This window comes from Jaculus jaculus, chromosome 8 (genome assembly GCF_020740685.1).
Source record: "Jaculus jaculus isolate mJacJac1 chromosome 8, mJacJac1.mat.Y.cur, whole genome shotgun sequence".
NCBI lineage: Eukaryota > Metazoa > Chordata > Mammalia > Rodentia > Dipodidae > Jaculus > Jaculus jaculus.
The window spans coordinates 11,566,864-11,586,656 of record NC_059109.1 but is presented as its reverse complement, the minus strand read 5'-3'; the positions used below and the strand labels follow the sequence as shown (position 1 = coordinate 11,586,656).

General features: G+C 48.6%; 1 protein-coding gene and 1 non-coding gene across 4 annotated transcripts in view; both read right to left on the bottom strand.

Moving 5' to 3' along the window:
- Cul9 (cullin 9) overlaps positions 1-19,460 on the bottom strand; it is a 43,832-nt gene extending 24,372 nt beyond the window's left edge. For all 3 annotated transcript variants that reach the window (XM_004649475.2, XM_045156329.1, XR_006638512.1), the window contains exons 1-11: positions 19,323-19,460; positions 16,953-17,556; positions 15,721-15,875; positions 13,926-14,426; positions 12,094-12,223; positions 11,756-11,949; positions 10,593-10,995; positions 10,014-10,206; positions 5,497-5,704; positions 2,276-2,472; positions 1,566-1,783 (exon numbers count right to left, since the gene is read on the bottom strand). In XM_004649475.2, coding sequence (XP_004649532.2) covers positions 1,566-1,783; positions 2,276-2,472; positions 5,497-5,704; positions 10,014-10,206; positions 10,593-10,995; positions 11,756-11,949; positions 12,094-12,223; positions 13,926-14,426; positions 15,721-15,875; positions 16,953-17,547 — 2,794 coding nt within the window. In that variant the 5' untranslated portion in view covers positions 17,548-17,556; positions 19,323-19,460. The remainder of the gene's footprint in view (positions 1-1,565; positions 1,784-2,275; positions 2,473-5,496; positions 5,705-10,013; positions 10,207-10,592; positions 10,996-11,755; positions 11,950-12,093; positions 12,224-13,925; positions 14,427-15,720; positions 15,876-16,952; positions 17,557-19,322) is intronic.
- LOC123463170 lies at positions 5,190-5,291 on the bottom strand. The gene has a single exon (XR_006638770.1). It is a non-coding gene; the product is annotated as a U6 spliceosomal RNA (small nuclear RNA).
- Positions 19,461-19,793: the final 333 nt, after the last annotated feature.

Sequence of the window (19,793 nt, the reverse complement as noted above, 5' to 3'; positions counted from 1 at the left end):
GACAGAAAGCCTCACTACATATTGTTTCAATCAACTTTCTACTTTCTAGTAAGACTGGACCAAATCTAATCAAGACTGACAGAATTCCATGAGCACTTAAAGCCATTCAGAGGAGACTTCCTTGCGCCTATTATAGCTTCCTCCTCTTGGTCAAGCAATTCTGTTTGAGGGCTGGAAGATTGCTCAGTGGTTAAGGCATTTGCCTGCAGAGCCAAAGGACCCAGGTTCGATTCTCCAGTACCCACGTAAGACAGATGCACAAGGGGGCGCATGCATCTGGAGTTCAAAGCTAGAGGCCCTGGCTCACCTATTCTGTGTCTGTCTCCTTTATCTCTATCTCTGCTTACAACTAAATAAAAAGTAAAATAATCTTAAAAAAAAAAGTATGACAAGGGAAGTCATGAGCCCTAGGGGTGTAACACCTGCTGGTATCTGGCTAAATGTATATACTATTCTCACCAAACTGCCCGGTAAGCACTTCTCTTAATGTTCACACCCATATATGCTGCTCTCACTTTTGGTTACAGAAGCTTCTCTTTTCAGATGGCAGTGACTTCTGGGATGACTCAAAAGGCACCTTAGTGCTGAGAAGAAGAGACAAAGGAGTGCTCAGCACTGAAACGTCCCTATCACACCTTCCAAGGCTCAGGGTCCATTGTGGAAGAGGTGGCAGAAAGAATGTAAGAGCCAAAGGAAGGGGTAGGACTCCTTACAACGTGCTCCCCCAGACACAAAATGGCCTGGATATCCATGACCTCACAGTGCCTGACACTACCTACACAAGACCATCATAATAGGAGAAAAAGATCATGACATCAAAGTAAATGAGAGACTGATTGAGAAGGGGCGGGGATATGATGGAGAGTGGAGTTGTGAAGGGGAAAGGAGTTAGGGAATTATCATGGTTTATTGTCTATACTTATGGAAGTTTTCAATAAAATAATTAAATAAATAAAAGAAGGCTGGAGGGATTGCTTAGCAGTTAAGGTGCTTGCTTGTAAAAGCCAAAGGACCATGGTTGAATACCCCAGGACCCACATAAGTCAGATGCACAATGTGGTACATGTGTCTGGAGTTCACTTGCAGTGGCTGGAGGCCCTGGCATGCCCAATCTCTCAAATAAATAAATAAATAAATAAATAAATTTTCAAAAATTAAGTTGTATTTGAGACCTAACTTGAAGTAAGGCATGATAGTACACACTGATAATCTCACACTTGGGAAACTGAGGCAGAAGGAACTCTAGTGTGAGTTCAGCTTGGGCTACACAGTAAGGTCTCTCAAAAACCAGCCCTCAGCTGGGCATGGTGGTGCACACCTTCAACCCCAGCCCTAATGAGGCAGAGGTATGAGGATCGCTGTGAGTTTGAGACCAGTCTGGGACTACAGAGTAAGTGCCAGGTCAGACCCTACCTTGAAAAAAAAAAATCTAACCCTCACTTCTAACTCTGAAAATATCCTCAGCTGAAGCAGCAGAGATCTCACTCATTTCTAAAGGACTGCTCTGTCCTTGGAGCCTGGCACTCCATCGCTCCTCAGCAGAAGCACCCCGTCCGCAATGGTACCTGCTCGCTCAGGACTGCCCCGTGGCTCTGAGTAGCGGTTGAGAAGCATCATGAGGATGGTGCGTGTGGTGGGCATGGGTTCGGTTCCCGGTGCTATCCCTGAGTGCCTAAACAAAGTGTCTCTCAGCTCCTGGGTTATGATCTGGTCTCCCAGAGTGTGGTGGTTGCACAGAAGCAGGCTGAGGAGAAGCAGGCCATTTCTCACTGCAGAGGAGCACCTGGAAGGAGGAGGAAACACTCCAAAAGAAGTTGACAGTGAATGACACCCCGACAGGAAACAAGTACAGAGTGTCTTGTAGCTAGGGGTGCTGTGAGGTCCGATGGTCATGACTGCCAGCCCCATGAAGAAAGGTTAGTTGCTCTGCCTTCTCTGGGAGTCCCTACCTTCAACCCCTTGGCCTTCTAGTAGCATTCAGAGAGGGCGATCAGCACTCAAGCCAAAGATGACAACGTAAGTAGAATTTCTTTGTGCGTGGATAAGGGCTCGTGCGTGCCACAACACACATGTGGAGATCAGAGGAAACCCTAGGCACTGGTGCTGCCTTCCACCTTATTTCAGACAGCAAGCTCCCAGGACTTCCCTGGCTCTACCTCCCACCTGGGCCCCCCAAAAGCATGTTGGGATTACAGACGCTGCACTGCTGCATCTGAGTGAATGGACTGAGGCAGTGGTAGTGGGGGTCTGGGAGCCAGCGGGGTAACGTCCTGACCCCTCAGTATTGAGCATCAGGATCACAGCGGCGGGGATACTAAGGAGCAAGCTCTCGGAGCCTGGGCGCGTGGCTGAGTCAATGCTGGCGAAGATCTCTCTGGTCATCTGGGTACCAAACAGAGGTTGGACGGAATCCCGGCCAGTAACAAAAGCGGGGAGCTCTGAGGAGCTGGCAATGGCCAGCATCTTCAGCGCCTGCAAGGAGGATGCAGAAGGAGAGTCAGTCAGAGGCAGAGACACCATGAGGAAGGAGAGGGCGGGGAGAGCAGCACCTTGGTAGAGCGCTGTCCTAGTATGTGCACGGCCCTGAGTTCATCCCCACGATGCTCCAAAAGGAAGTGGGAAGCCAGGGTCATGCTTCTCTACCTTAAATGTCGGCTGAGCTGAACTGTTTGCAAATGGACAGTGTGATAGACAGTGATGGTGATAGGACATCAAATGTGGGGAGGGCAGGAGGGAAGGGATTAAATCAAACAATCTAAGAGTGGACAGTGAAAAGTCACAGGCCACTGCTCTCTGCCCCTAGGCTTCCAACCCCAAGGGTACCTGTGGGCTGGACATCCCTCCTGAGTCTTCCCCATGGGATGCTGCCCTTTCACAACCACCAGCTGTCCTCAGAGGTTCATTTGACTACTTTTTGAGAAAACTCTCTTCTTTGAGTTCTGTACCTTGATAACCTCCTGGTTTTCCTACCTCTTGGTGTGTGTGTGTGTATTTTTTTTTTTTTTTTGAGGTAGGGTCTCACTCTAGCCCAGGCTGACCTGGAATTCCCTATGGACTCTCTGTGTGGCCTTGAACTCACGGCGATCCTCCTACCTCTGCCTCCCAAGTGCTGGGATTAAAGGCGTGCACCACTACACCTGGCTTAAATATATTTTTAGTAATTTTTTTGAGGTAGGGTCTCACTCTAGCCTAGGTTGACCTGGAATTCACTCTGTAGTTTCAGGGTGGCCTCAAATGGATGGCAATCCTCCTACTTCTGCCTCCTGAGTGCTATGATTAAAGATGTACACCACCATGCCCAGCTTAATATTTTATATATCTACTTATGTATTCATTCATTTATTTGAGAGACAGAGGCAAATAGAAGGAGAAAGAATGGGAGCTTGTGGGCCTTCAACCACTGCAAACAAACTCCAGACGCATGCGCCACCTTGTGCATCTGGCTTACGTGGGACCTGGAGAATCAAACCTGGGTTCTTAGGCTTTGCAGGCAAGTGCTTAACCACTAAGCCATCTCTCCAGTCCTTGGTCATTCATTCTTTTGCCCCAAGTTCCTGGTTCCCTTTCTCCTCTCTGTGCTTCCTCTCAAAGCAATCTCATTCCTTCTCATGGCTTCACTGACACCTATGGGACAACCACTTCAAACCTGTGCTCCCTGGCCTTCGCCTGAGTCTACCCAGCCCTTCTCTACAAGCCCTACTTAGCTGTCTTACAGGCACAGTGGTTGAAGCAAAGGGAAAGGACTTGTAATATGAAGACTCATTTGCTGGCATTACGGAGAAAAATTAAATTAAAATGAACACTATGGAATGGAGAATGTTTCTGGAAGAAAGCCCTGGGCATGGACTTATGTAGCATTAGTTCAAGGACAGTTAGTTCTCCCTGTGAGGCTGAAATCCTCCCAACAATGGCTTCCATTGGTAATTAGGATCTCCCTTTGGTTCCGTCACTCGGTCCCAGTTAGCTGAATGCTGTAGGCCTCAAGTTATAAACAAAGTGATGCAGTTTTATTACAGGTAAGAGTATAAATTCAGGTGTTGATGCTGTACTGTGGTCATTCAATTTGAGGAGATCAGAACATTTTTTTTGAGCACCCATGGCCTGAACTGCTCTTGGCAACTCCGAGAGGACACACGTGCTGTTCTCTTTATCCTGTTGATCCACTCTCAGACCTGTTCTGGCTGAGGCCTACTTGTCTCCTTAAGGGACTACCATGCCAGCCAGCCTGAGCCCCAGCACCCACACACTTGAATCTGCAGGAAGGCAATCTTCTGCAAGCTTTCCTGGATAAGAGCCTCATCTCTGACCAGGGTGGCAGGCAGTGGCAATGCCATCTTTGTTTTAGCCAAATCTAGTGAGGGAGTAAGTAAGGGGACCACTCGGGCAGAAGGTTAAAAAAAATCCTGTGCACATCTAGAACATTAATCTTTAACCAATTTAAGTGTAACTACAAAGGAGTGGGGTACCTAACACACCTAAAATTCAGCTCCTAACTGTCTCCAAGCTGCTGCTTCCTGCATCATTTTCTCACTGAATACACTGTGCTACCTGATCGTGAACTTCAGCATCCTCCTTTTTTCTTTTCGCTTGTTTGAAGCATGGTCTCACTCTAGCCCAGGCTGGCCTTGAACTCACAGTGATCCTCCGACCTCAGCCTCTCAAGTGCTAGGAGTAAAGGTGTATGCCACTTCACCTGACTTGAGTATCAGTCTCTTTCTTTTTATTAATTTTTTTTAAGCAGGGAGAGGAGAGACAGAGAATGGGTATGCCAGGGCCTATAACCAATGCATGCACTACTTTGTGCATCTGGCTTTACACGGGCTCTGTGGAATCAAACCCGGGTTGTTAGGCTTTACAGACAAATGCTTTAACTGCTGAGCCATCTCTCCAGCCCCTCTCTCTCTCTCTCTTTTCTTTAAAAATATGGAATTTGGGGCTGGAGAGATGGCTCAGCAGTTAAGCACTTGCCTGTGAAGCCTAAGGACCCCAGTTTGAGGCTCAATTCCCCAGGACCCACGTAAGTCAGATGCATAAGGTGGCGCATACATCTGGAGTTCGTTTGCAGTGGCTGGAGGCTCTGGTGTGCCCATTCTCTCCCTCTCCCTCTCTCTCTCTCTCTCTCTGTCGCTCCCAAATAAATAAATAAAAAATTTTGAAAGAAATGGAATTTTTAAAAAAGTAAATAAAATAAAAATATGGAATGTTCACAAACTTGCACGTCATTCTTGTGCAGGGCCAACCTCATCTCTGTATCATCCCAACTGTAGAATATGTGCAGATGAGGCGAGCACTTGAGCATCATTCTGAAAAACGTCCTTTTACCTTTCTCCAGACATGCACTCATTCTCCAGGACTGTCCAGATTACACTCCTAAATCCATCTGTGTCTGACATGTCCAGGGCCTATACCCTGGTCTAAATCACTACAGCACTCCCCAGGGCCAGCAGGCGTCCCATTCTGCCCGTAGCTCTGGCCCGCAAAGCCCAGTGCACTCACCGCCAGCCCTGCCTGCTGCACCAAAACCGAAGTCTTGTATTCTTGCATGCAAATCAGCACAGCGTAGATGCCACCCTCCCTGGCAAAGAGCGGACGCCACTCATACTTGGTCATGAGCAGGTAAAGGAGGCGCAGGGCCAGCACCACCACCATCTTCTCTCCCACCTGGTTGGTCAGCAAGTCCACCAGTGTTTTGACCAGCTTCTCCCTGAGAGGAGAAAAGACTCTGGGGCTCCTCATCCCAACGAGTCAGACCTGACTGCCCTGCCCAAGACATCCTCTCACTCCTGACCCAGACGCGGCTTATATCCCAATGCTTCCGCCTCACTGCTGACTCCTTCCTCCTCCACACTCTAACTGTGGCTGGCTCTTCACTTCCTGAAGGGGGCAACAGAACAAAGGGGCACAAACTCCAGCTCATCTTTCAAATGAACCTACAGATTTAATGTCATCCCAATCAAAATACCTTCCAAGGGGGGGAAAATATATCAGGCTGATTCATGTGAAGGAGAGAAAATATATATGAATGGTCAAGAAATGTTTGAGAGCTGGAGAGATGGCTTAGCAGTTAAGGCATTTGCCTGCAAAGCCAAAGGATCCCTGTTCAATTCCCCAGGACCCACGTAAGACAGATGCACAAGGGGGCGCATGCGTCTGGAGTTCATTTGCAGTGGCGGGAGGCTCTGGTGCACCCATTCTCTCTCTTTCTCAACTACATAAATATAATATATTTTTTAAAAAAGAAATGTGTGAGCTGGGCATGGTGGCACATGCCTTTAATCCCAGCACTCTGGAGGCAGAGGTAGGAGGATCTCTGTGAGATCAAGGCCACCATGAGACTACACAGTGAATTCTAGGACAGCCTGGGCTGGAAGCGAGACCCTACCTCGAAAATCCAAAAAACAAAAATAAAAGTAAATAACAAACTGATGTTGGACCTGGGCATAGTAACTCAGCCCTATAATCTCAGAACTAAGGAGACCAAGACAGGAGGATCATTGTGAGTTCAAGGCACTCTGACCTACATAAAGAGCTCTAGGCCAACCAATGCTACAGTATGAGACCCTGTTGCCAAATAATAATAGTAATAATAATAATAATAACTGGGGTGGACAGATGGTTTAGCAGTTATGGCACTTGCCTAAAAAACCTGAGGACCTATGTTTGACTCTCCAGGTCCCATGCCAGTCAGACGCACCAGGTGACACAGGTGCACAAGGCCACACGGGCACACAGAGTGGCACACATGGCTGGCATGGGACTGCAGCGGCTAGAGGCCTTGGCAATTCGCTCTCCCTCTCTCTCTAATAAAAAAAAAGTTATTTAAAAAAACCTGACGTTGGACTAGGGATTTTAGCTTAGTGGCAGTATGGAGTGTGTGCTTAGGTTAAGAAAAAGACTGGAGAGATGGATCAGTGATTAAGGCACTTGCCTTCAAAGCCTAACAACCTGGGTTTGATTCCCTAGTACCCATGTAAAGCCAGATGTACAAAGTGGCACATTCATCTGGAGATTGTTTGCAGCAGCAAGAGGCCCTAGTATGCCCATGATATCTTTCTCCCTCTCTATCCTCTCTCTGCTTGCAAATCAATATTTAAAAATTTTTGTAACAGCAAGAGGCCCTGGTGTGCCCATGTTCTCTCTCTCTCTCTGTTTACAAATAAATTAAATTTTTTTTTTTAAAGAACAGAGTATTAACCAGGCGTGGTGGTACACACCTTTAATTCCAGAACTTGGGAGGCAGAGGAAGGAGGATTGCTGTGAGTTCAAGGCCACCCTGAGACTACATAGTGAAATCCAGGTCAGCCTAGGCTAGAGTGAGACCCTACCTCAAAAAACCAAAAAAAAAAAAAAAAAAGAACAGAGTATTTATGGAAGCATAGCAGCATAGCAGCACAAAAAATAGATACAGGGCTAGAGAGATTGCTTAGTGGTTAAAGCACTTGCCTGCAAAGCCAAAGGACCCAGGTTCAACTCCCCAGGACCCACATAAGCCAGAAGCACAAGGTGGCGTATGTCTGGACCTCATTTGCAGTAGCTAGAGGCCCTAATGTGCCCATTCTTTCTCTCTGCCTCTCCCCCCCCCCGCCTTCTCAAATACAGAAAGAAGGAAAATAAAGAAGAGAAGAAGAGAAATAGCTACAAATACAACTAATTTCAAGCCAGGTGTGGTGGTTCACGCCTTTAATACTAGCACTTGGAAAAAATTGTGAGTTTGAGGCCACCCTTAGACTGCAAAAGTGAATTCTAGGTCAGCCTGGAATAGAGTGAGATCCAACCTTGAAACAAACAAACAAACAAACAAACAGGTTTTTTGTTGTTGTTACTTATCTATTTATTTGACAGAGAAAGAGGGGGAGAGAGAGAGCAAATGGGCGTACCAGGGCCTTCAGCCACTGCAAATGAACTCCAGACACTTGCACCCGCCCTGTACATCTGGCTAACATGGGTCCTGGGGAATCAAACCTGGGTCCTTTGACTTTGCAGGCAAATGCCTTAATCACTAAGCCATCCCTCCAGCTCCCCTTTTTTTAATACACCTAATTTCATCAAAACTAAGAAACTAAAACAAAAAGATAGGGGCTGGAGCAGGAGAGATGGGTTAAAGGTTAAGGCACTTGCCTGTGAAGCCTTAGGACCTTGGTTCGATTTCCCAGGACCCACATAAGCCAAGTACACAGGCAGTGCATGCTCCTAGCGTTCATTTGCAGCAGCTGGAGACTCTGGTGCACCCATTTATATTCTCTCTCTCTCTGCCTCTTTCTTTCTCTTAAATAAATAAATGAATAAATAAAAATAGTTTGTAAGTTTTTTTGTGTATACACACACACACACACACGTGTAGAGGTCAGAGGATAACTTTAGGGTATTGGTTCTCTCCCCCCAATTTCAAGGTTGGATCTCACTCTAGCCCAGGCTGGCCTGGATCTCACTCTATAGTTACAGGCTGGCCTCAAACTCACAGTGAGTCTCCTACCTCTGCCCCCCAAATGCTGGGATTAAAGATATGCACCACCACACCTGGCTCCACCTCTTTTGGGGACAGGCTCTCTCTTATATTTTTGCCACCTGGAAGGCGAGTCTAGTCTGGCTGGCCTGCGGGCTTCCGGACTCTCTTGGCTCTACCTCCTACTGTCGTGGGTGCATTGGGGTTACAGACCCGTGTGCCACTGCCTGGCTTTCTGCGGGTGCTACAGGTCAAACCTGGAGTAGAAGGCTTGTACAGCTTATAGAAATTCCCTCCTTCCTCTCACTTTTCTGTCTTTTTCCTGCCTTCTCTTTCTTGCTAACCCACTCTAAGCATTTTTTTTTAATATGTTATTTATTTGAGAGAGAGAGAGAGAAAGAGGCAGACAGAAAGACAGAATGGGCATGCCAGGGTCTCCAGCCACTGCCAACAAACTCCAAACACATGTGCCTTCTGTACATCTGGCTTACATGGGTCCTAGGGAATTGAACCAGGGTCCTTAGGCTTCACAGCCAAATGCCTTAACTGCTAAGCCATTTCCCCAGCCCTAAACATTTTTGTTGTTGTTGTTATTAATTTGAGATAGGATCTTGCTATGCAGACCAGTCTGGCTTCAAATATGCCTCAGATCATGCCCAATCAGGGCTTTTCATTCTGTATTCTTTTATATTTTCCAGGCCTTTTAAAATAAAAAAGTATATTATTATATTACTTGTATAATTAAGTAGTTAAAGACGTCAAGATAGAAAGAAAGTAGGGACAAAAGAAAAAGATCCGGGCGTGGTGGCGCACACTTTTAACCCCAGCACTCAGGAGGCAGATAGGAGGATCACCATGGGTTCAAGACCACCTTGAGACTACGTAGTGAAATCCAGGTCAGCCTGAGCTAGAGTGAGACCCTACCTTGAAAAACCAATTAAAAAAAATAAAATAAAGAAAAGAAAAAGTAAAAGGAGAAAAAAAAAATTGAGGTAGGGTCTCACTCTAGCCCAGGCTGAATTAGAATTCACCATGGAGTTTCAGAGTGGCCTCAAACTCACTGCAACATTCCTACCTCTGCCTCCCAAGTGCTGGGATTAAAAGCATGTGCCATCACATCAGGCAAAAATAAATAAATGAATAAAAATGAGGCAGTCTTGCTATGAACCTCAGGCTGGCCTAGAACTCATGATTCACCTGCCTCAGCTTATCCAGTGCTAGGATTACCACATCTTGATTAAGAAAAAGCCTTAAAACTAAAAGCACTTAACTTTAGATCCTGGCTCTGCTAGTAGAACTCATAGCAAGTTACTTAAATTCTCAGTTGTGCAGGCAAACTATCACACTAATATTACTAATATTTGAACAATACTACCAATACTTCCTTAGCGTTGGCAGACACAATGAGAATGCATGTCAAATCCCAGCCCAGAAGTGCTCTAGGCACAATGTAACACCCCACGCCTGTGCTACTGCTTTCTAGGCCCACCTTCCTTCACCCCCAGCCTTTCTAATGACATCACCCCTCCCACCACCGACCTTATTGTCCATGGCTTCAACCTGAATCTACCTCAGCGGTCTGTCGGGACGGACCAGAGGATGCTCCTGCTCAGTGATCTCCTCCACAGCCTGAGAAAGGGCACAGAGCCCTGAAAGCTGCAGGTGGGTGTCCGAGCTGGACATCTGCACCGTGGCCACAACCGCTGCCACATGCTGATCCAGGGAGCTGCGTGGACCAGGACCCCGCAAAGCTCTAGCCATTTCTGTAATTGGTGGGGGAGAGGCAGTAGCTAAAAGAACTGTGGCATCTTCAAAGCAGACGTCTTCAAAAGTCAGGCCCAGTTATCCTACTAACAAGATTTACTCCTCTCACTTGCACTTAGAACTTTTCCCATTCTGTGTGGACGATCTAATCAAATAGTGAGAACAGAGAATAGAGATGCCCTATAAAATGGGTCCTTTTTCAGAGATACTGGAAAAGGGAATGGGGTTGTTTAGATACAGTCAAGGTCAAGGAAGAAGACGCATGCTCGGTTTCAAGGCATCTCCCCTGTGAAACGGACCTTCCTCCATGGCTACCCTTCCATTCTCTCCACTACCCACAACCTGTTCCAACGTCTTCCCCCTCCCCTTCCAGAGCCCAACTTGCCATCGGCTGCCTCCTTTGTTTCAGCAGATAGAGCCATTCCCTCAGCTACCAGAAGCTGGTTAAATAGCTGAGAATCACTCTGTGCCTTTGGGGGCTCAGTCTTCACCTTGGCAGGCTCAGCTTCTACCTTAAGGGGCTCTGCCTCTGCCTTGGGGGACCCGGTCTCTTCTAACAAGCTGCTTGCTGACTTGGACTCCTCGTCTGGATCTGGGGTAGAGGAGCCACTTCGTGAAGAAGACAGGCTGCTCAGTTCATCAGGCAGCAGCCCGTACTTGGTGTAGATCTGGGAGTTGAGAAGGTCACAGAGGGTGCTGCCCTCAAAGCGACTACTGAGGACCTGCAGCAGACCCTCAGCCATCTCGATGGGCACGGAGATCTCCCCCAGAGCCGTTTCACTCATAGCCTGTCAGTACAAAGGAAACGCACTTCAGGGAGAAGCAGGCACAAAGATCCTAGGGATAGGAATGGGAAGGGTGGCCATCCCTGCCACGCCCTCAGGCCTTCTAGTAGGCCCAACAGCATGTCTCCTCCCCTAGCAGGGCCTCCTTACTCTACCCTTGAGCTCCAGGCTCTCCTGCAGTGGACTTCTGTGGTACTTTGAGTGTGAGATGCTCTGCATAGCCTCGCGAGTACGTGACAAGGCCTCACACTCAAGCCCCACCTGGTGGAGCCTTTGGGAGGTGTTGCCTTGTGGAGGAGGTGTGTCACTGGGGGTGGACCTTAAAGCTTACTAGTCCACCCTACTGGGTGCTCACTAGCTAGCTCACTCTGGCTGCCACCTCCCAGCTGATGTGATAAGATGTGATGCCCAGCTTTTGCTCTGCCATGCTTTCCTGCCATAATGAAACTTCCCCTTGAAACTGTGAGCTGAAGTTGAGCGTGGTGGCCAGCCCTTGGGAAGCAGAGGTAGGAGGATCACTGTTAATTTGAGGCCAGCCTGGGACTACAGAGTGAGACACTACCTGGAAAACAAAACAAAACAAAAAACTGTAAGCTGAAATAAACCTTTTCCTTCCATAAGCTGCTTTTGGTCAGGTGTTTTGTCCCAGCAATGAGAAGGTAAGTGCTGCATGTTTCATAATTAGAATTTCTCTTAATGTGTCCATCTATAAACCCACCATACTGCATGCCCCCCCCCCCCAGGTAGCTGAGGCCTCTAGTACCTTATCCAGTTTCTCTCGAAGATTCTGGAAAATTGGTTGCTGCTCACTTAAGTCTAACTTCTTGATGAAGAAAAGCAGTTCCCACCATTCTGCCTGTGTCAGGTATCCCAAGTCCTCTTTCTTCTGAGGCTCAGGCTGGAGATATGGCAAAGAGTAGAGGCCATACAGAGGCTTCCAGTCCCCAGAGGAAAATGCTAGGGATACAGGCAGAGGGGGTCAGCATAGAGCAGGAATAGTCCATTTCTGAACCTTAGTCAGCTCCCGGGAAGAAATGGCTTAGCACTAGACAACATTCCTCTGTTCTGACCCATGCTACCCCCATCTTCTCTTAGGCTCACCTGTGTCCAACACTGAAGCCCCCTTCTCCAGAGAGGCAGAAACTGAATCTCCCCTAGCTTCCTCAGGACCCAGGATCTCCAGCATGTGCCAGTGCACCCAGTAGGTGCGGCCTGTCGACTGCCAGAAGACCTGGCAAGAGGAAAGAATAGAAAAGGCTCAGCCCGAGACTGGAGAGATGGCTTAGCAATTAAGGCGCTTACCTGCAAAGCCTAAGGACAAAGGTTTGATTCCCCAGTACCCATGAAAGCCCGATACACAAAATGTCTGGAGGGCATTTGCAGTGGCTACAGGCCATCTCTAGGTGCCTCTTTTTTCTCTCAAATAAAGTATCTAGGCCAGGCATGGTGGCACACACCTTTAATCCCAGCACTGGGGAGGCAGAGGCAGGAGGATCGCTGTGAGTTTGAGGACAGCCTGAGACTACATAGTGAATTCCAGGTCAGCCTGGGCTAGAGTGAAAACTTACCTTGAAAAAACAAAAAAAAAGAAAGATTTAAAAAAAAAAAAAAAAAAAGCTTAGCCCTTTGAATGTGTGGGCTTGAGGACAGGCTCAGGCCCAGGTCTGGGGTACACCCTCAGATACACGACTGGGTATACTTAAGACAAACCACCCCTACCACCCCCACCCCACACACAGTCTTCCTGTCCCTCTTCCTGACCCGCATGGTGGAGATATCTCACTATCATTTCTGCTTCCTGGGTAGGAATCTCTCCATGACCTTACAGGCCATCCACACCACTGAATTGTCTCAGTCCTCTAAATAGTACCTCTATATGTGTTGATTCCTTCTTACTATTCCCTAGAAGTGTTTATATATATATATTTTTTTGAGGCAGGGTCTCATTATAGCCAAGGCTAACCTAGAACTCACTATGTAGTCCCAGGCTGGCCTCGAACTCAGAGCGATCCTTCCTACCTCTGCCTCCCAAGTGCTGGGATTAAAGGTGTGCACCACCATCATGCCTAGCACTATCTTTTTTTTTTTTTTTTTGGCACATTTGCTTGTGTGTGTATGGGTGCACGGATGTGCCAGGGTCTCTTGCCACTGCAAATGGACACCAGATGCTTGTGCCACTTTTTGAATCAGGCTTATGGGAATAGAATTGAATTTGGGCTAGCAGGCTTTACAAGCAAGCTCCTTTAACTGTCATTTCCCCAGCCCCTCTTAGTTTCTTTCTTTTTTTTTCTTCCTTCCTTTCTTCCTTCCTCCCTCCCCCTCCCTCTCTCTTTCTCTTTCTTTCCCTTCCCTTCCCCTCCTCCCCTCCCTTCCCCTTCCTCCCTCTCTTTCTCTCTCTCTCTTTCTTTCTCCATAGTCTCATGCAGCTTAGTCTGGTCTTAACAACTCATTGTATAGCCAAGAAAGATCTTGAAAGAGAAAGGAAGGGAGGAGGGTACTTAATAGGTTGATATTGTATATATGTAATTACAATGATTGTAATAGGGAGGTAATATGATGGAGAATGGAATTTCAAAGGGGAAAGTGTGGGGGTAGGGAGGGAGGGAATTACCATGGGATTTTTTTTATAATCATGGAAAATGTTAATAAAAATTTAAAAATTTAAAAAAAAAAAGAATGATCTTGAACTTCTGATCCTCTGCCTCCACCTCTCAAGCCCTGGCATTGCAGGCATGCACCTCATGCCTTGCCGAATGCAGTCCATCCTGGGACCTTGTGCATGCTCAGCAAGGACTCTACCAATTTAGCTACATCCTCAGCTCACTCCTGAGGTCTTCTCCTTGGGTGGCATACAGAGACTCCTTCCTAGATGGAAGTGCCAGCTGTGCCCATAGCACCGACCTCCTAGTGTCTCCAGGCCGCGCGGTCCTCACCTGCACAGGGGGCACGCCGCTGTTGCTCTGCCGGAACTCGCCCTCATCCCCAGCACTGATCTCCTCGTAGTCATCCAGGATTCGCACTCGCATCCCCGGCTGCAACGTCTGCTGAACGTAGTCACCGTAGCCACTACGGCTAGAAAATTCAGAGCGCTGGCGGAAGGCTTGCCCTTGCCTTCTGGGGGTAGTGACGATGTTGGGCAGTAATAGAGGAGGGCCTGAAATGCAGGGCTGAAAGATGGACCTGGATGGACGGGGTGGTGCTGTGCCCTGGTCACTGAGGTTCCGGGCCCAGCCCATGCTCCGCACCAGCTCGGAAATGAGGTTGCCCACGGCCATACTGAACTCCAGCTCCCGCTGTCCCCGGCTGCTCTCCTTCGTGGGGCTCGGGGAGTCTGGGTGTCCAGCTCCAGGCTCTGGGCTGTTATTCAGCTGATCCAGCAGGGAAGTGACACACAGGTAGCGCTTCACCAGGGAGAAGAGCAGCTTTCCTGGGATCTACAAGACACAATCCTTGGTTTGAGGTCACCTCCTCTCCTCTCCCCTGGGTAGCCTCCTCTGCAGTACAACTGTAGAGGCCTCGTTCTTAAGTCTTTGCGCCTCAGACTCTGGTTTATAAGAAATGCACAGAAAGTGGGGCTGGAGACATTGCTAGTAGTTAAGGCACCTGCCTGCAAAGTCTAAGGACCTGAGTTCCATTTTCCAGGACCCACATAAGCCAGACGCACAAGGTGGTGCATGCAACTGGAGTTCCTTTGCAGTGGTTGCAGAAACGGACACAGCCATTCTCTGTATCTGCCTATTTATCTCTCTCTCTCTCTCTCATAATAAATATAATATTTTCTTAACAGAGAAATTCAGGGGCTGGAGAGATGGCTTAGCATTTAAGGCATTTGCCTGCAAATCCAAAGAACCTCAGTTCGATTTCCCATATCCACATAAGCCAGATGCACAAGGTGGCACATACATCTGGAGTTCGTTTGCAGCAGCTGGAGGCCCTAGTGGACCCATTCTCTCTCTCTTTCTCAAATAAATAAATAAATTTTAAAAATTAAAAGAGGAGCCGGACATGGTAATGCACACCTTTAGTCCCAGCACTCGGGAGGCAGAGGTAGGAGGATCGCCGTGAGTTTGAGGCCAGCCTGAGACTACATAATGAATTCCAGGTCAGCCTGGGCTAGAGTGTGACCCTACCTCAAAAAAAAACTCAAAAAAACAAAAAATAAAAGAGGGCTGTAGAGATGGCTTAGCAGTTAAGCACTTGCCTGTGAAGCCTAAGGACCCTGACTCAAGGCTTGATTCCCCAGGACCCACATAAGCCAGATGCACAAGGTGGTGCATGCATCTAGGATTTATTTATAGTGGCCAGAGGCCCTGGCGTGCCCATTCTCTCTATCTACCTCTTTCTCTCTCTGTCCGTTGCTCTCAAATAAATAAACAAATAAAAGAAATCCACAGAAAGTGCCTTCAACCAGCCAGGTGTGGTGGTGCACGCCTTTAATCCCAGCACTTTGGAAGCAAAGGCTGGAGGATGGCCGTGAGTTGACCACCTTGAGACTACATAGTGAATTCCAGGTGAGCCTGGGCTAGAGTGACACCCTGCTTTGAAACAAAAAACAACAAAAAAAAAAAAGTGCCTTAAACCAGATTCTTGGAAATTCTAAATGGGAAAGGAACATGGATCAGCACTTCTGTTAGTCCTCCAGGTGGTGTGGTGTTTACCCACAATCCTGAACCACAGTTTGAGAAATGATGTCATGGACTTGGTATTCCCACACAGCTAGAAGAGTACCTGAGGCAGATGAATGCCTTCAAAGGCCATGCAGTGCTCTTCAGAGGACGTGGTCTCTGCAAACAACTCCAGCAAAGTGTAGCGACTGTCAAAATCCATGTGCTGTTCGATGCCATCTTGCTGGCTCAGTGACAGAAGGACGTGAGCCCGACTTCCTGAAAGCCACACCCAATCCGTATCTTCTCAATCCCCAACACTTCTCCCTGCCTTTCCCAGGCTTTCACTGTTTCCAGAGGCTTTCAAACTTCTTTGTGACTAAGGCCCAAAGCAAATATACTTTACGTGTTTCTTAGCACAAATATTCATACATATAACTAAAACATATGTTAAGCTACAAAGCTTATAATTACTAAGTGTTACATGCTGATATTTTATAGTTAAGAAGAATCACTGGGGGCTGGAGAGATGGCTTAGCGGTTAAGATGCTTGCTGGCAAAGTAAGGACTGATGCTCGACTCTACAGGTCCCACATAAGCCAGATGCACAGCAACACAAGCATGCAAGGTCGCACATGCACCCAAGGAGGTGCACGTATCTAGAGTTCAATTGCAGTGGATGAAGGTTCTGGTGTGCCCCCCCCCCAATAAAAAGGCAGGCTGTTGGACTTGCCTCAAAAAAATTTTTTTTAATGAAATGAAATAAATTAAAATAAATAAATGCAAATCTAGCCAGTCATGGTAGCACACACCTTTAATTCCAGTGCTCAAGAGGCAGAGGTAGGAACACTGCCATGAGTTTGAGGCCATCCTGAGACTACATAGTAAATTCAAGGTCAGCCAGAGCAAGAGTGAGACACTACCTCAAAAAAAAAAAAAGGAAACTATAGGGTCTGGAGAGATGGCTCAGAAATTAAGGTGCTTGCTTGCAAAGCTTAATGACCCAGGTCTAATTCCCCAGCACCCATATAAAGCCAGATGCAAAAGGTGGTGCATGCATCTGGAGTTTGTTTGCAGGGGCTAGAGGCCCTGCCATGCCCATCCTTTCTCTTTCTGTCTGTGCTTGCAAATAAAAAAAGAAAAACAAATGCAAATCTACCCCTGTTTTATTCTCTGCCATACACAAAGAAGACATAAATGTGCTAGCATTTCATCCTGCTTATGTAATAACCGATTAATCTCTCTTTTCTTTACACCGAATTGCTAGTCACCAAATACTAGTTGGGAAATCTCTCCTCTCATTCTCTGCAGCCCCTTTCTCTGTAGTGCTTCTCTCTTTCCCTGGCTTACTCTTACCAGCATCGTGGGCTGCCAGAGCCTGCAGCATCTTGCCCGCACTCCGACGGACCTGAGGCTCGGGATGGCACAGCATATGCATGAGCAGGTCCAGGGCTCCTGTCTCCCTGAAGACTCCGGTAAGCGGCCCGATGCTGGCATAGGCGCTGAGCACATGGATGGTGTGAAGCACTGCGGCCGTAAGACTGGAGGTCCCGCCTTCTGCCAGCTGCCTGGCAGCCCTGCGTACCAGCGCCCGCACATCGGCCTCCATTTCTGCCACTGCCAATTCATCCAGGCTCCCTGGATCTTGAGAAAAGCTTCCTAAACCCCTAGCAGATTCATACTGAGGTCCCTTAGACACCGTCCGCTCATGCAACAGCATGGGGCAGTTGGCGTAGACCTCTGGCGCCGACAGCCACATGAGGATGTGTTCGGCCTTGCCTTCCTCCACGCTCACTTTGTCCTCTTCCCCACACTTCAGAACACTCCATCGGATCAGGTATTCGGGCCGCCCATCATGTCCGAGCCGCTGCCGAATGAGCTCTTCGGGATATGCCTGTAGCCGGGGCCCCAAGGGCACCATAAGGTCCCCAGAACGTCGTTCCCCTACCATCCTGATCTCCTGGGATAGACAAAGAGGAAGATGAGGCAGTATGGGAAATGAAAAAGACTACACAGAATGTGTTAGAATCTTGGAACACCAGTAAGGTGGGTGGTGATTGGTGGGCTGGCTACACAGTGGAATTTAGAGGGCAAGTAGGATGCAGAAGAATGCAGTGAAAACAGCAAGAAGATAAAAAATGTGGGAGTTTAAGAACCGGAAGACAGCTAGGGTTACAGCTCAGAAGGAGCACCTGCCTACTATGTGAGAGGCTCTAGGTTCGATCCCCAGCAGAGAGAAACAGAGAGAGAAAGGAAGGGAGGGTGAAAGAGAGAGGAGAGGAAGAGAGGCAAGGCTGTCAATCTAAGTCTGGTGTGGTGACACTTGCCTGTAATCTTAACATTCATGGAGCAGAGTCAGGATAAATTGCTAATTTGGAGGCCAAAGCGAGTTCTAAGACAGCCCCACTTACAGAGTGAGACCTTGCCTTAAAAAAAAATAAAAGCCGGGCATGGTGGCGCACACCTTTAATCCCAGGACTTGGGAGGCAGAGGTAGAAGGATAGCCGTGAGTTCAAGGCCACCCTGAATCGACATAGTTAATTCCAGGTCAGCCTGGGCCAGAGTGAGACCCTGCCTCGAGCCCCCCTTTGGCGCAGGCCTTTAATCCCACCACTGGTGGAGGCAGAGCTAGGAGGATCACCATGAGTTTGAGGCCATCCTGAGTCTAGATAGTGAATTCTAGGTCATCCTGGCTAGAGTGAGACCCTATCTCAGAAAAAAAAAAAAAAAAAAAAAAAGAGAGGGGCTGGAGAGATGGCTTAGCGGTTAAAAGCTTGCCTATGAAGCCTAAGGACCCCGGTTCAAGGCTTGATTCCACAGGACCCACGTTAGCCAGATGCACAAGGGGGCGCATGTGTCTGGAGTTCGTTTGCATTGGCTGGAGGCCCTGGCGTGCCTATTCTCTCTCTCTCTCTCTCTCTCTGCCTCTTTCTCTGTCTGTTGCTCTCAAATAAATATATAAAAAATTAAAAAAAAAAGACAAAACCAAAACAGAATAGCAGAATAGTGTCCAGCAGATGAGGGCTCAGTGAACACAAAGTATTAACAAGCTAATATTATTCTTAGATGGAGATGGAAGGTAGCACCCATAAGGTAAATGGAGTTATTGCGGCAGAAGCTCAATTGGAATTAAAACAACAGGAAAAGGTGGATTTCATATGAAGCCGTGTGGTATGACAAGACATGGTGAAAATAAGAATGGGAGTGTGTGTGGGGGGGGGACGCTGATGATGAAGGTTATGGGTTCTGTCAAGGAGCCCGGGGAGAAGACAAGTAGAAGGAAGGAGGATATAAGATGTGCATCTCAAGGAAGGGTATGAATCCACTTAGGAAGGCTAGGAGATTAGCAGTGAGGCTTCAATGGCCACTGACTGGCGCAGGGCCAAGAAGAACAATCCATTAGGCCTAAGGGTGGGGAGAAGGCATAAAGATGGCCTGGGGTGTGTGTGTTGGGGGGTGATGTCTAGTCGAGGGGGGTGGCTGACCAATGAAAGCAGCCAAGGTCACACCCATGCTTGGCACCGGCAGGCGGTGGAGGAGGCCAGCATCGTAACGGGGGGCCACGTAAGGCTGGGGGGACGGGGACGGCGGCCCCCACGCAGGTGACAGGACGGAACGATTCTGGAGAGGAGCGAGAGCCTCGGTCAGTGCCACGGAGAGGGGCGAAAGGACCGGGTAGGGGTCGGGGGGGAAGGCACGGGGCCGGCGCAGAACTCTCCCTCTCACCTCCCACCGCTCGGGCTCGGTCCTCGCAGGGACCTAGCAGCCGATCCCCCGCCGTCCCGGTCCCGCCTCCTCGCAGAGCTCCCTTCCGGGTCACACCGCGAACGCACGCACCGCACCGCCGGGCATCTACGGGTCCCACCGCGGCCCACGCTGAGCGCGGCGCGACGGCGCGCGCGGGGGAGCGGGGCATGCGTACTGCCCGCCCGCGGGTGGCCGCGCGCCCGCGCGGGCGGGGGACGCGGGGCCGGTGCGGGAGGAGCCTGGGTTCGAGTCCCGCCGCTCCCCTCCGCTGTGCGTCCCCAGCCAGGTGTGAAGCCCCCTGAATCTGCCTTCTCCGTCCTTGATCTCCCACAGTACTGTCCTCCACTCCGGGTACACTCCCACTCCAGGACTACTGCTGTCCTTTGACTTTTCCCATCCGTCTTGTGAATTTCCCAAAACCTCTCCGCAATATTTTAGGGTACTGCTTGC